The sequence below is a fragment of the Bombina bombina genome, chromosome 5 (assembly GCF_027579735.1).
Source record: "Bombina bombina isolate aBomBom1 chromosome 5, aBomBom1.pri, whole genome shotgun sequence".
In the NCBI taxonomy this organism is placed as follows: Eukaryota; Metazoa; Chordata; class Amphibia; order Anura; family Bombinatoridae; genus Bombina; species Bombina bombina.
The window spans coordinates 185,374,630-185,390,358 of NC_069503.1; the positions used below are offsets into that span (position 1 = coordinate 185,374,630).

General features: G+C 35.5%; 1 protein-coding gene across 1 annotated transcript in view; it reads left to right on the top strand.

The window, feature by feature from the left end:
• DPP6 (dipeptidyl peptidase like 6) overlaps nt 1-15,729 on the top strand; it is a 1,272,214-nt gene that overhangs the window by 1,152,341 nt on the left and 104,144 nt on the right. The window contains exons 14-16 of the mRNA XM_053713807.1: nt 2,536-2,627; nt 6,241-6,288; nt 9,464-9,582. Coding sequence (XP_053569782.1) covers nt 2,536-2,627; nt 6,241-6,288; nt 9,464-9,582 — 259 coding nt within the window. The remainder of the gene's footprint in view (nt 1-2,535; nt 2,628-6,240; nt 6,289-9,463; nt 9,583-15,729) is intronic.

A 15,729-nucleotide genomic window follows, 5' to 3' on the forward strand; every position in this document is an offset into this window, starting at 1 on the left:
ATGTGGAAAAGGAGCTGGCTACAAACAATTGCTAGTGTTAAGTCATAAATTACACAGTTCATTACTGTAACAAGCAGCAAACAACTTTCCTGGCTGGGCACATTGACACCAGCATCAGGTGGAAATGCTGTAGTTTCACAACTGTCAGGAAACTGGAATCAATGGCTGAGAGGCCCAACTTACCAAAATGTTCTGACTAAAGTAGGAGACAAGGGAAAGAGAGTGATATAACCAAAATGAACTCTTTCTCAAAATTGCTTAAATCAGTACAATGCAAATGAACAAATTTATATTGAGAGGCAAATTAAGAGGTACTATACTGAAACAGTGCGTAACAAATTACCTTTAAAGGGACAGTCAAGTTAAAATTCAACTTTCAGGATTCAGATAGGACATGCCATTTTAAACAACTTTCCAATTTACTTTTATCATCAAAATTGCTTTGTTCTCTTGGGATTCTATGTTAAAAGCTAAACCTAGGTAGGCTCATATGCTAATTTCTAAGCCCTTGAAGGCCGCCTCTTATCTCAGTGCATTTTGACAGGTTTTCACAGTTAGACAGTGCAAGTTTGTGTGTGTCATATAGATAAAATTGTGCTTACTCCTGTGGAGCTATTTATGAGTCAGCACTGACTGGCTAAAATGCAAGTCTTTCAAAAGCACTGAGATAAGGGGGCAGTTTGCAGAGGCTTAGATACAAGGTATCTATGTTGTTTATAGTAAACTAGCTAAATGGTAATACAATGATTATCTATCTTTTTAAACAATACAATTTTTAAGTAGACGGTTGCTTTGCACATTACATAGCAGAAACATTGGTACAGACAGTACATTGTCAAACAGCCAAGGTCAAAACGGCTCAGACAGAAAGTCTATACAAGCCAAGAGACACACAAATCCAAATTGTTAAAGTACTGAGTAGCTAGAATCAAATATAAATACAAGTTGTGAATGAAATAAATACAAAAGCCGTTTAAACCAGAAGCCAACGAGAAGCACAAACTGCAAAACCATAAAGGCGCAGAACACAGCACAGTAAAGAGACTCAGAACACAAAGCTACAGGACAATACAAAAAGCATGTTTGTAAAATGCTGCAGCTCAGAATGATTAGATATTGCCAGGCCTTCTTAAAGGAACAGTATACATGAATTGTCATATAACTGCATGTAATAGGCACTACTATAAAGAAGAATATGCATAGATACTGGTATAAAAATCCAGTATAAAACCTTTTAAAAGTTAAAATTAGAAGCTGCCAGATTAGCACTGTTGATGAGGTTAGGCTGGGACACCCAGTGAAAGGGTCTGGGAAACAAGAAGAGCAGACCCTCCCCCCTTCACTGCATATGAAAAGACAGATAACATAAGCAGGAGCCAGCAGTAGTCTGTAAACACGCGTATACATCTGACACTGTGAGGCTTGGTTAGGAGTCTGAAAATCAGCACAATGTTATTAAAAAATAAGCGAAACTTTAAATTGTTACAAAAACTTTCCCAGATGGGCTATATGAATGGAACATCTACAAAACATTTATACAAAGAAACATCTAGTGTACAATGTCCCTTTAAAGGCATGGTACACCTAACCCTGCAGACACAACTTATTAAAACAAACACAGAACCCACTATTACAAAAACACAGACCTGATAAATACATGTTGCCTCTTAATTTTGAGTTTAAGTTTGTTGCATTAATAAGGTCATTGGGCACATAAAGGCTGTGAAACACTGCAAGCGATGCATCGCTTCTGAAGTTCAAATATTCCATCTCTGAGCGCTCAGCTATGCGACCTGACACAGCAGAGTGCTCAGAGATGAAAAGGCCGGACAAACTGAGCGCGCACAGCTGCACCTACACGCTGCGCGCCGCTCCGCTTGCAGTGTGTCACAGCCTTAACACTCCCATGTAAAGGAATGGAGAAACATTCATTTTGTATTCAATTTGACCTTAACACTTCGTACAAAACGTCTTCTTTTAAGTATGATTTAATGAGCTTTTTAACTCATATAGAACCTATACTATGTGAGATGTTTCTTTAGAAAATATATGGAGAGAGAAAAAAACAGACATTCCAATGTCACAAATGATGATAATTACTTTTTATTGATAAAAATCTCTCAGGAAGAAAATAATTTCTTCAGAAAATAAATGATTTGTGGGTGGAAATGCTGATAAGGTGAATGCTATTTGCAGAACAAATTAAACTGACCTTTTAAATAAAGCTTCTTGAAAAGCCTGAGATGTTTGTGAGGTCTTATAATCAGTGTCCAGCTGTGCCAAGCTCTAGAAACTCTTCCTTATTGCATTACGGTTCTGGCATTTAACTAGCTAGAAATGTTAAGCAGCTATCTAAGGCAGGTTTGCACTTTTAATTTATTATATGGTGTAATTTTATGGTTTCAGTTTATTTATCTGCAATTGTTTCATGCTAGAATTACAGGTCATATGTCATTTTGCAAATCTGAAAACGTATGTGTGATTTTAATGCACTAGTTTAGAAAATCAAGTTATTTTTGTTCCTATTACACGCAGGCTAACTACAGCAATGATAATTTGCAGACCATAACTTCAGGAGACTGGGATGTTACTGAAATTTTGGCTTATGATGAAAAGAATCAAAAAGTGTGAGTATGAAAACTAAGAATGTACGAGTATTTATTACAGTATAAAGCATCTGATTCTAAAATTAAAGTAGGAGTGATAATTATAGTGATGTAAGTTTTCATGAATGAAATGTGTAGCAAGTTCCAGTATAATGTGTCTGATCCCATACAGTAGTATGTAGTACAGTGTGTGCTTATTACAGTAATGTATTGTGTAGCAAGTCTCTATTACTGGACTGTATGGTATAATGATTCCATACAGTAGTATGTAGTACAGTGTGTGCTTATTACAGTAATGTATTGTGTAGCAAGTCTCTATTACTGGACTGTACGGTATAATGATCCCATACAGTAGTATGTAGTACAGTGTGTGCTTATTACAGTAATGTATTGTGTAGCAAGTCTCTATTACTGGACTGTACGGTATAATGATCCCATACAGTAGTATGTAGTACAGTGTGTGCTTATTACAGTAATGTATTGTGTAGCAAGTCTCTATTACTGGACTGTACGGTATAATGATCCCATACAGTAGTATGTAGTACAGTGTGTGCTTATTACAGTAATGTATTGTGTAGCAAGTCTCTATTACTGGACTGTACGGTATAATGATCCCATACAGTAGTATGTAGTACAGTGTGTGTGTATTACAGTAATGTATTGTGTAGCAAGTCTCTATTACTGGACTGTACGGTATAATGATCCCATACAGTAGTATGTAGTACAGTGTGTGCTTATTACAGTAATGTATTGTGTAGCAAGTCTCTATTACTTGACTGTACGGTATAATGATCCCATACAGTAGTATGTAGTACAGTGTGTGCTTATTACAGTAATGTATTGTGTAGCAAGTCTCTATTACTAGACTGTACGGTATAATGATCCCATAAAGTAGTATGTAGTACAGTGTGTGTGTATATTACAGTAATGTATTGTGCAGCAAGTCTCTATTACTGGACTGTACGGTATACTGATCCCATACAGTAGTATGTAGTACAGTGTGTGTGCTTATTACAGTAATGTATTGTGCAGCAAGTCTCTATTACTGGACTGTACAGTATAATTATCCCATACAGTAGTATGTAGTACAGTGTGTGCTTATTACACAAATGTATTGTGTAGCAAGTCTCTATTACTAGACTGTACGGTATAATCATCCCATACAGTAGTATGTAGTACAGTGTGTGCTTATTACAGTAATGTATTGTGTAGGAAGTCTCTATTACTGGACAATACGGTATAATGATCCCATACAGTAGTATGTAGTACAGTGTGTGCTTATTACAGTAATGTATTGTGTAGCAAGTCTCTATTACTGGACTGTACTGTATAATGATCCCATACAGTAGCATGTAGTACAGTGTGTGTATTACAGTAATGTATTGTGTAGCAAGTCTCTATTACTGGACTGTACGGTATAATGATCCCATACAGTAGTATGTAGTACAGTGTGTGCTTTTTACAGTAATGTATTGTGTAGCAAGTCTCTATTACTGGACTGTACGGTATAATGATCCTATACAGTAGTATGTAGTACAGTGTGTGTGTATTACATTAATGCATTGTGCAGCAAGTCTCTATTACTGGACTGTACGGTATAATGATCCCATACGGTAGTATGTAGTACAGTGTATGTGTATTACAGTAATGTATTGTGCAGCAAGTCTCTATTACTGGACTGTATGGTATAATGATCCCATACAGTAGTATGTAGTACAGTGTGTGCTTATTACAGTAATGTATTGTGTAGCAAGTCTCTATTACTGGACTGTATGGTATAATGATCACATACAGTAGTATGTAGTACAGTGTGTGCTTATTACAGTAATGTATTGTGCAGCAAGTCTCTATTACTGGACTGTATGGTATAATGATTCCATACAGTAATATGTAGTACAGTGTATGTGTATTACAGTAATGTATTGTGCAGCAAGTCTCTATTACTGGACTGTACGGTATAATGATCCCATACAGTAGTATATAGTACAGTGTGTGTGTATTACAGTAATGTATTGTGCAGCAAGTCTCTATTACTGGACTGTACGGTATAATGATCCCATACAGTAGTATGTAGTACAGTGTGTTTTTATTACAGTAATGTATTGTGCAGCAAGTCTCTATTACTGGACTGTACGGTATAATGATCCCATACAGTAGTATATAGTACAGTGTGTGTGTATTACAGTAATGTATTGTGCAGCAAGTCTCTATTACTGGACTGTACGGTATAATGATCCCATACAATAGTATGCAGTACAGTGTGTTTTTATTACAGTAATGTATTGTGCAGCAAGTCTCTATTACTGGACTGTACGGTATAATGGTCCTATATTACAGTAGTATGTAGTACAGCCTGTGCCCAGAGGCCGAACTTTTTTTACTTTCAGCATTGAGATTTTTTTAGTGCAGGTTAGTTTTAAATACAATGTAATATAAATTAGGCAGTTACACTACAGCACCAGCTCAATTGCAATGTGTTGATTAACTGGAGAATAAAGCATTTTTTTTTAAAAAAAAGCTTTATAATATATTGCAGCAGGTAAAAATCCCTGAGAACCAGTTATCAATTAATCTGCTGCTGCTTTGCAGAGATGCTCTGTATTTTGACTGTTCTATTCACAGCTCGTCACTCTGGCTGCACTGTGTTAAGGAAAAATGTACGCAGCACAACCAGAGCGCAGCGCTGTTCGAAGAGAACAGCCTGATGGGAAGCAGTGATGCAAAGCGGAAGTCCTAACTGTTCCTGTATGTGTCCTGTTCTTTCTGAAGACATGTGCTGCAATTTCTTCAATGACATCTCAGATCACAGCATGTTCTGCTTCGGAGAATATGTGCATACTTTAATTCCTAGATGATTTTTATATTGTGTCTTTTCTGATATATATACTGCAATTTTATATGTTTTACATTTATGTATAGTGCACAATATGTACACTACACTCTTCATTCTATTAATATTTATTTAGAATTTGAATAAGTTTTAAGCCTTTGAAAAAAGAAATATTTTTATTTTATCAAGCTGCATAGAGTAATTGCTCAATTAAAATATGAATTATATAATATACTTAGTTTTGTTTGCTTGTTTAGAAGTTCTTTGTTTAGTGTCATTGGTACTATATAGGTTTCATATTTTTTGGTCTGGTGATCGCCAATTGATGTTATTGTATAGATATTTCTGCATAATTAAGCAGATAGCTTATATTTGATATACAAAATCAAATTCCTAATTAACAGTATTGTGCTCTTAAACATATGTTTTCAATGAGGCAAAGTGATATTAATAAAATGCACATTCCTGACAGGTATTGTGAGAATGTCTCTTTCAGCCTTTGTAAAATGTATGGTCTCCTTTGGAACAGAGGTGGTTTTCCTCTGTTAGGTCACAGATACTTAACTCCTGGGTCATGAGGTTACTTGGAATTCACAAATGGTTTTAAAAGATTTGAATCTTCTAATCAGTTAATTCTTTCTATGTATTTGTATCAAGTGATACCAGTTAGAGCCTTTTATGCTCTACTGATAATCTTGGCCTTGGTGTTTTCAGTAAATAAATTAGTCTACTGTTATATATTGTTTCTGTAAAATGATGTGACTTTTGTACACCTAATTTAACTAGTATTTTTTTCTTTCAAAGATATTTTATAAGTACAGAAGATTCACCCAGACGGAGACATTTATACAGGTAATTTTCATCTACTCATCTTATGTTTAAATACATTGTTGATCTTGCAAGTTACCTAAATTAAAAGGCACCAAACATTAAATGGAAAATTACAATATATAAAACTTGTGAGACTTTTTTTGGTTTAAGCAGTAAATATAATAATTAAATGTGGGCTTAGACTTTATTCAACTACAAGGTACCCAATAACCTTATGAACTTGTCATCATTTCATACATAAACACTGAGGTGCACATAATAAATGTGTAATATTTATTTCAAAATTCAAAATGAGGTCACTAAATGCTACCTATCAGTTTAATTTGCTACTTCTGTGCATTTAAATACCTTGTCAGCACCATCACAGTAACAGGGGTTGATAGTGATAGCTATAACTTTTAATGAGTATTAGCATTATCCAATACTTAAATAAAATAATTTTTTCCATTACGACTGAGCTGTGTGTTACATTACTTTAAGAGGATCATACTATTCTGTTGCACTGCCATAAAAACAAACTCTAATTAACCTGGTTCCACTACAGAACTTTAAAATCCAGGCCATAATAGCAACCAGTTCCCACTCACGTGACCTTCCAGTCAAGAAACCCTCAACACCCAAGAAACTTCCATCATCTATCTTAACACCAAGGAACCACCCTACATGATCCTCCACAGTAGATCACTGGGGCTGGGTTGCTAGTGGAAGTCAGGGGCCGTGAAGTTAAAGGCTGCTGCATTTGGAAGTTGTGTGGATAAGGTCTTTTGCAGCTGGTATATAAAGTTAATTTGTGCTTTGCCATTGTGACCAGCCAGAAGAGTTATAATACAGCATTTAAACATCCGTTGTCTCTAGATGATTATAGAGTCTTTAGTTGTGTGATTTAACTACATTGATTCCACACTTTGCTATTCAATTATAGCAGTTGTAAGGTAGATAAAATAACTGAGCATAAATTACTTTCCAAAAGGAGAAAAAAATAAAAAATGATAAGGAGTTTGCAAGACGTAATAATCCAGGAACGCGATTTTGCAAGAGATACCATTTTGTAAGTGTTTATACACCAGGGAGCATACATATGCTCTGCAAATTGTGAATACGATTCAAATACAGTCAGTGAGCATGGTAGATTTCATCTTCTTCCATTTCATTTTGGCAGTTGTAGAGGCTACATATGGACCTAATTTAATTTTGGACTTTATGGCTAAGTAGGAAAATTGATAAAGATGAATCAGTGATACATTTACAATTTGTACAGGGAATGTAAGATTTAAGCTGTGAGAAAAGGCTAACAAACTGGGTCTATTTTACTGTAGAAAAAAAAAATTCTTGAAGTATAATTATTAAACCTAATTAAAAAATAAGGCTTTCATGCATGGTCAATTATCACTTTGGCACGATGTTCATAAAACATTGTTCTCCTCTAATGTAGTGAGTTGTCAGATGCACTGTTTATTCCAAGAAAATTGGGATTTAAGAAAAAAAGGAAAGGAGATGTATTTTGCAGCAAGAAAAATTATTATTATTTTTTTACTATAAAATCAAACTGTGGAACTCTTTGCCCGAGGGCATTGTGACTGCTAATACAGGATATAACTTTAAAAAGGCCTTAGATATATTTTTGACTAAGCACATAAAGATTTTGATTTTGAGAGCACATTAAGAGCTTAATTAGTTTGTACAATTAGCTAATGCTTATCCCAGGCATTCTTGAAGTCTCCCAGAGTGTTTGTCTTTACCACCTGTAAAGGAAGTTTATTCCATGAATCAATCACTCTTTCCGTGAAGAAGTACTTCTGCAAATTACTCCTGAACCTACTATCCTTCAGCTTGGCATCATGATCCCTCTTTCTGGTGTTGCTAATCTTGTGAAAAATACATTCAGACACATTTTTAGTAAGTCCCTTAATATACTTGAAAGTTTCTATAATATCACTTCTCTCAATCTTCTCTTCTAAGCTGTACATATTTAAGTCTTCAAATATTTCTTTGCCATTTATTTTAAACCATTTTAGTAGCCCTCCTATGAAAAGATTTATATGGATATATGACCATAAAAATGACCATAAAAATGATACTAAGGGCTCCATGTACTAAGCAGCAAAAGTTGCTCAGGAGCCCTTGCGGTGCAGGATTGCATATGCAAGCCTGCTTTCCACAATGTAAGAAGCATTAGACCGCTGCTTCTTACACCCTACGCCACCTCTGAGGTGACGAGGGAAAATCACAAGAGCTTGTCCCAGTGATTGACAATTCCTTCTCTTACGCAATTGGTCGCGTGAGTAAAGAGACGGGCATTACACGCTCACTTGAGTGTATAATGATATATATGGGCAGTGGATCCTGTTCGTCCGCTGCCCGTATGTAGCGAAGACTTACTTGCTGCAATACTACATTGTTCACTAAATTTCAAATAATCTGAAACAATAATTCCCATGTCCTGTTTTTTTTTGTGTTAGTCAGTAAAGTTTCTTTGAGTCTGTAATTAACTTTTGGATTTTTCGTTCCTAAATGCATCATTTTACACTTTGTGATGTTGAACTTTAGATCAAGCTTATATTTCTAATCCTGTGGAAATTTTTTTCAATACAAAAAATAATGCCAGGTTATGAATGCTTGTGTTTAATTTGTAGGAATTTTAAATGTATTACAGTCATTTTACTTGTCAGGTTTCTTTTATTATATAAATTAGTGATCAGAAAAGCTTGAACTTGATGGACATTTGACCTATTTTAACTTTATCTATTGTATAACTATTCATTGCATTTTATAAAGTTATATTTTTAAACAAATATTACACTTTTCTCAGTCCATATATGTCTGAATGAAATATTTTTTTTCAATGGTGCATCAGTTATTTAAGAAAAATGCTAGTTATATATAAAGGAACTTTAAACTGAAACAGAGTTGAATTAGAATAACAATATGCAGGGCTGGATATCTCCAGTCCACTTGTCCTGGACAAGCAAGACATTTTTGGAGTGGACGAGTAAAAAATTTGTCTTCTGTCCAATTTAGTAGATTTTCACACTGAGCCGCTAACTTTTCCCTATAGTGATATCTGTTAATAGGGTTAAAAAAATAAATTACAAAATGTTTGATAGTTTGTTTGTTTTTTTAAATGTTTCATGGTTAATTTGATTAAAGTGCAATAATAAAATAGTCTCAACTTCACAAAACTTATTTTTTTTTTCAGTGCAAACACGAATGGTAGCTTCAACAGGCAATGCATCTCTTGTGATCTGATAGAATCGTGCAGCTACGTCCGTGCCTCATTCAGCCATAATTTAGAGTTTTTCATATTAAAATGTGAAGGTACGTTGTTAAGATGAAACTATAATGCTTAATTGTTCTTAGTCTAATGGGTATTACTGGGGCTAACGGGCACTCATAGGAGCACTGACAATCCTCCGACGTTCGATATACTGTAAGATATCGGGGCATTATCTTCTCCTGCACCATATCTGAAATTATCAATCTATCTATCTATCTATCTATCTATCTATCTATCTATCTATCTATCTATCTATCTATCTATCTATCATCTATCTATCCATCTTAAGTCGTAATTGTGCAGTACCACATGTCTATTATCTGTCTACATACATACCTATGCATTAAAAATGTATAGATGTCCTTAATCATGTCCTAATTCATTGTATAGATACTTGGCATAATTATTGAGGGCAGTGTATTTATTTTCAGAAATGTTAAGCATCATTATGAAACATTCACAGTTTCTGAGAAGTTCAGGCTTTTCAAGAGTGAATCTGCAACTACCAATTTAAAAAGCTTCTGCTTCTTATCCTAGGTGGCAGATATGTATTACCTCAAATTTGCTTGTTAGGGTTGATTGACAGGCCCTGCTCTTACACAATTGGTTTCCTAAAAGCAGAAGGCAGTATTGAACAACAGATCTCTTCTGCAGTCTTTAAGGAATAGTCTACTCAAAATTAAACTTTCATGATTTAGATAGAGCATACAATTTTAAGCAGCTTACTCCTATTATCAATTTTTGTTTGTTCTCTTGGTATTTTTATTTGAAAAAGCAAGAATGTTAGCATAGGAGCCGGCCCATTTTTGGTTCAGTACCTGGGTAGCCCTTTCTGATTGGTGTCTAAATGTAGCCACCAATTAGCAAGCGCTACCAAGGTGCTGAACCAAAAAAGGGGCCAGCTCCTAAGCTTACATTCAAATAAAGATATCAAGAGAACAAAGAAAAATTGATAATAGAAGTAAATTAGAAAGCTGCTTAAACTTGCATGCGCTATCTTAATCATGAAAGTTTAATTTTGACTAGACTATTCCTTTAAATTTTGCCAAGTCTCGATTGCAGGTGGATAGGTTCTTTGCTTGAGAACTTTTTCATCTGCAGCTTGATACCTTTTTATGTTAAATATACTAATATCAGTCTAGGTATAATAGTGAAAAAAAAAGAGTTGATCCTGCTTCAAGGTTTGTTTATTTTATATATTGTCACCATTGTTTGATTCATTATACAGAGCCGCCACTGATTTACTATGTTGTGCAAAGCCACCACTTGCGTTATCTCATTAATAAATTAAAGGGACAGTAAAGTCATAAATAAACATTCATGATTTTAGACAGTGCATACAATTTTAAACAACTTTCCAACTTACTTCTATTAATTAATTTGCTTCCGTCTCTTATTATCCTTTGCTGAAAGGTTGGTGGCTGCATAAATATACCGATTGTCATTGGCTCACCCATGTGTTTAGTTAGAAACCAGTAGCGCATTGCTGCTCCTTTAACAAATGATACCAATAGAATGAAGCAAATTTGATAATAGAAGTAAACTGGAAAGTTATTTAAAATTGTATGTTCTACCTAAATCATGAAAGAAAGAAAAAACAGTTTCATGTCCGTTTAATTATTATAGCTATTATAACTAATAATATATAATAAATCAGAACAACAGCCAAAAATTCTAGCACCGGCTCTGGCCAACACTGCTGCACCTTAAAGGGACATGAAACTCAGAATATATTTTTTATCTATGTACAGATCAATCACAGCAGATTATATTTATAAATACCTTCCTTTTTGATATTCTGTAGGGTTTTTCTGTAATTTCTCCTTGGTTATACAGCCTAATCATGGGTAGTTAAGAAGAAACTAGGTGAACGTGCATGGGTCTCTACTCATGCACACTCACTATGGTGATGATGTTACAGACCCACTGCACACGAGGTCTTTGGCACCGCTGACGTCACTGCTGACATCAGTAGCTTTGTTACCAAGTGCCCGTCCTACTTTGTCAGCAAAGCTAACTACATTTTTGAGCATGCATTGTGGCCAGCAATGTATTGTTTACTATTTTGCTTTCTTTATTAATAAGACTAAATTCCCCAACTTCTGAGGGGCACCTGTTATAGCGCCTATGTACAACAAAATGACATAATGCACAAGATAATCTGAATAGATGGCAAAGTATGGCTGTTTCTTTTTATATGGCATTCCAATCCATTAAAAGAACAACAGTTTAAATTAGTTATTCAGCACCCTGTTATGAATAGTATATAAACATCTAATTTTATTGTACACAAATTGGGCCAAATGAAATTTGTAACTATTTTTATTCTTTTCACTAGAGATATCCCGTGATTTAATATTGATGATATGATGACTGCCTATTGCCTAATATGTAGGAATGCTTGTTTATTTCACTTATTAGTAACATTAATTTATGGCATAGGTGCAATTAGTTATATTATTTTATTAAACCAATAAAAAAGACATGTTTATTAAAAATGAAAAGAGCATGCTTGAAAACATAAGCACTTATTTAAAAGAGGTGTAGACAGCCAACACCTGCAATAATATCAGGAGAAGCTTTGGTTTTAAATTTGAAAAACACTGACAAAACTGTGGGGATTTACATTGACCCAAAAAGTGTTGTTCTTAATCTTAATTACTGTTTGTTATCTCTGTCTCTTGGAAGCACTGGGTCTGAGGTAGAACTATTAGCACAAGTGAATTCAACAAAAGAGAAATTCCGGGCGCTCACAGTTCTCCCTCCCTATGCTTCAGTTTCAGCACAATACCAACATTGCATGCAGGGAAATCCCAGGTTTCATGCATCTGCACTGCACTGCAAATAAGTTTGAACAAAATATTACGTGATTTCAAATTGGTTAAAATTACACAGCAAAATCAGTACATTTTAGGAGCAAGTCAAATACACTCAACATTTCTAAAGTGCTAGGCTCCCGATCACTGGAACCTCATTAAAAACAAAAACTAAGTGCTTGAAGCACATCTGAGCCCTGCTTGACTTGTTCCTTCTGAGTCCATTTCTTTTATGATGATTTTTCTTGGTGACTTTAAAAAGTTTGGCATAAATAAATATTTACTTTAAAGGGACAGTCAACACCAGAATTTTTGTTGTTTAAAAATAAAGATAATTCCTTTTTTACACATTCCCCAGTTTTGCATATCCAACACAGTTATAATAATACACGTTTTACCTCTGTATTATCTTGTATGTAAGCCTCTGCTGACTGCCCCCTTATTTCAGTTCTTTTGACAGACATGCAGTTTAGCCAATCAGTGCTCACTCCTAGGTCACTTTACGTGCATGAGCTCAATGCTATCTATATGAAACATGCGAACTAATGCCCTCTAGTGGTCAAAATGTATTCAGATTAGAGGCAGTCTTCAAGGTCTAAGAAATTAGCATATGAACCTCCTAGGTTTAGCTTTCAACTAAGAATACCAACAGAACAAAGCAAAATTGGTGATAAAAGTAAATTGGGAAGTTGTTTAAAATTGCATGCCCTATTTAAATCATGAAAGTTTTTTTTGGACTTGACTGTCACATTGGTCTTCTTTGCAGTTAGTAAATTGAAACCTGTTAGCAAAGCCTCTCTCTTCGGGTTCATTAAACAATTTGCAAGTAGTGAGATTGCCAGATGCATCTCATCTTCTGAAGCTGGCAAGATAAATTAAATGTGTCATATGAAAAGCGGGAAAGATGGATTGAAGAACTAAAATTATCATTCTGAGAGATGTCACATTCAGATACATACAGTAGTTTAAAATTGTAGTTCTGCAGGTTAATTCAGCATTCAATGTCTGTATGAACAAACAGAAAAATACCAGCATTTGTGGGTGCAAATTCATACTACGTTTAGGGATGCTGGGCCCAACCCTTTACCCCTTGACTGCCAAAGAGATTTACAATACATGCATGTTACCCAGAAACTCCAAATCTGAAGTTTAAGGGACTAAAGGCACGATTTGCAGTAGGGGAGGATGGTGGATGACCATGGGCTAGGATTGGTCAAGCCATAATTTAAAGGGATATAAAGATGCAACAATAAAATACTGTAATGTGTTAATGCATTTTATTATAGCCCTGTTTTCTGAATATAATAACATATTATTAAAGTCAGCGCCAGAGTACCAATGCACTATTGGAGCCTAGCTTAACACATCTGTTGATTCAGTGACAAGAGACACATGTGCATGCCCACCAATCATCAGCTAGCTGCCTACAGAGCTACTAAGGATACCAATAGAAAAAAACTAATTTGATAAAATAAGTACATTGAAAAGTATCTTAAAATGTCATGCTCTATTTGAATTTTTAAAGTTTAAATGTTACTTTCATCTCCATTTAAACAGGGAACTCACTCAGAGCAGCATCAAAAGCAGGCTCCATTATTCCTGCATTCAGTTTACTGCATGAAACACTTGCTCCCAACTTACCTTACCAACAAGATATTTCCCTCATCCATTTAGGCTTCTGGAACAGTGGGGGGGGGGGGGGGGCGTGCCTTTTAACTTTGCTGCAGTGAACCCTATAGTAGCCCATCTATGTAAAATGCTGGACTCAGTGGCGTATTTTGGATTAGTGCTGCCCTAGGCACTCAAAATTCTGCTGCCCCCCCTCTCCCCCAGGTTTGAGGCTGAATTTGGCCATAATACATTTTTGGTCAGGGTATAACATGACTTTTTTAAGGAAATATTAATTAGGACATGCATCACACTTGCATAGTGTGAGAGAGGGGTATGGGGATATACTAGAGGAAGTATGCTGTTATAGAACATATTTTATGGAAAGCTTCCAAGGCAGTATATAATGAGGGCATGAGCGTTATCGTACAATTTTTAATTGATGTCTGATTGTCTGCCTTTGCTGTGGTTTCAGTACAGTGCTGTAAGCATACATGGCCGCTCTGACATCAGCACTCATGTGTTGTACCACGCACAAACAGATAGTGCTTTCATAAAAATAGCTGATTTGCTGTTTGTATAATGATCATCTGAACAATTCAATAGTTATTATAAAACATTACCTAACCTGCTTAAAGTCTAAGGGACAAATGTGCCAGTACCTCAGATCGACGTCCTTATCATTGGACAGTTTGGAGCTTCTTAATTCTTTAATAATACTCTGGTTTGGTGATGCTGTGCTCCCTGAAAGGGAAATCAAACACAGACCTCTCAGGAGAATATCGGCCAACCTCCACTATCACCACTTAATATGTCCATAGTCCGGGCGCAACACACACGTTGTAGGTGAGTGAAAACTCAGACTGACTGTACACAGCACTTAAAATAAGTGGAGGGCGGGCAGAGATGGGTGCCGGACCGGTTAACAAGCTAAGTTCTGCGCACGGTCAGTCTGTAGTAGTTTCCAGTTCACTCACCTACAGTGTGTGTGTTGTGAGCCTTAGCTTGTTAACTGCGCGTGGTCAGTCTGAAATTTAGACAGCAGGCGGCTTGTTAAAAACTTTGGTGGAAAGCCGGTGACCGCAATTTTATAAATTTTTTTAGCTCCATACTCAGTACAGCGGCAGGGGGCAAGTGCCGCCCCCCAAAATTTGTCGCCCTAGGCACGGGCCTTGTTGGCCTATGCCTTAATACGCCCCTGGTTGGACTTGTAGGGATGAGGATTGGTAGATGGATTGAGGTCCCAATCTGAGACCCACCCACAAAACGCAGAATATCTGAAAGTTGTGCAAATTAATTGTAACGCAATGCACTGCATTCCTGTGTCTACTATCTAAGAATTTAAATTCTATAGTGATATACTGTTCCTGAGCTTAATAATCCATGAAACAGATGAGCTGAAAAAGGTAATATTTATTTTTATACAAATACCAATATACAGATGAAGCAAGTGAGAACAGTTAATTTACAGCTTTTTTATCACAGGTACGAAGCACAAGATTGCAGTTACAATTACTTCCAGTACACACAGCAGCTAACTTTACATTTATTTTACATTTATTTTGTAATATATTCACAGATTTTGTTTTCAGTATACATACTGTATACAATCCCTTCTGGTAACAACATTAAATATTGTTTTTATTGTCCATTACCAACAAATGCTAAATTTTTGTTGAACATTTACAATTTGTCTTTGTAAAGAAAGTAAAATTTCCCAGCTATCGAATGCATCATTTGATTAATGAAGGTAAAGTAATCATT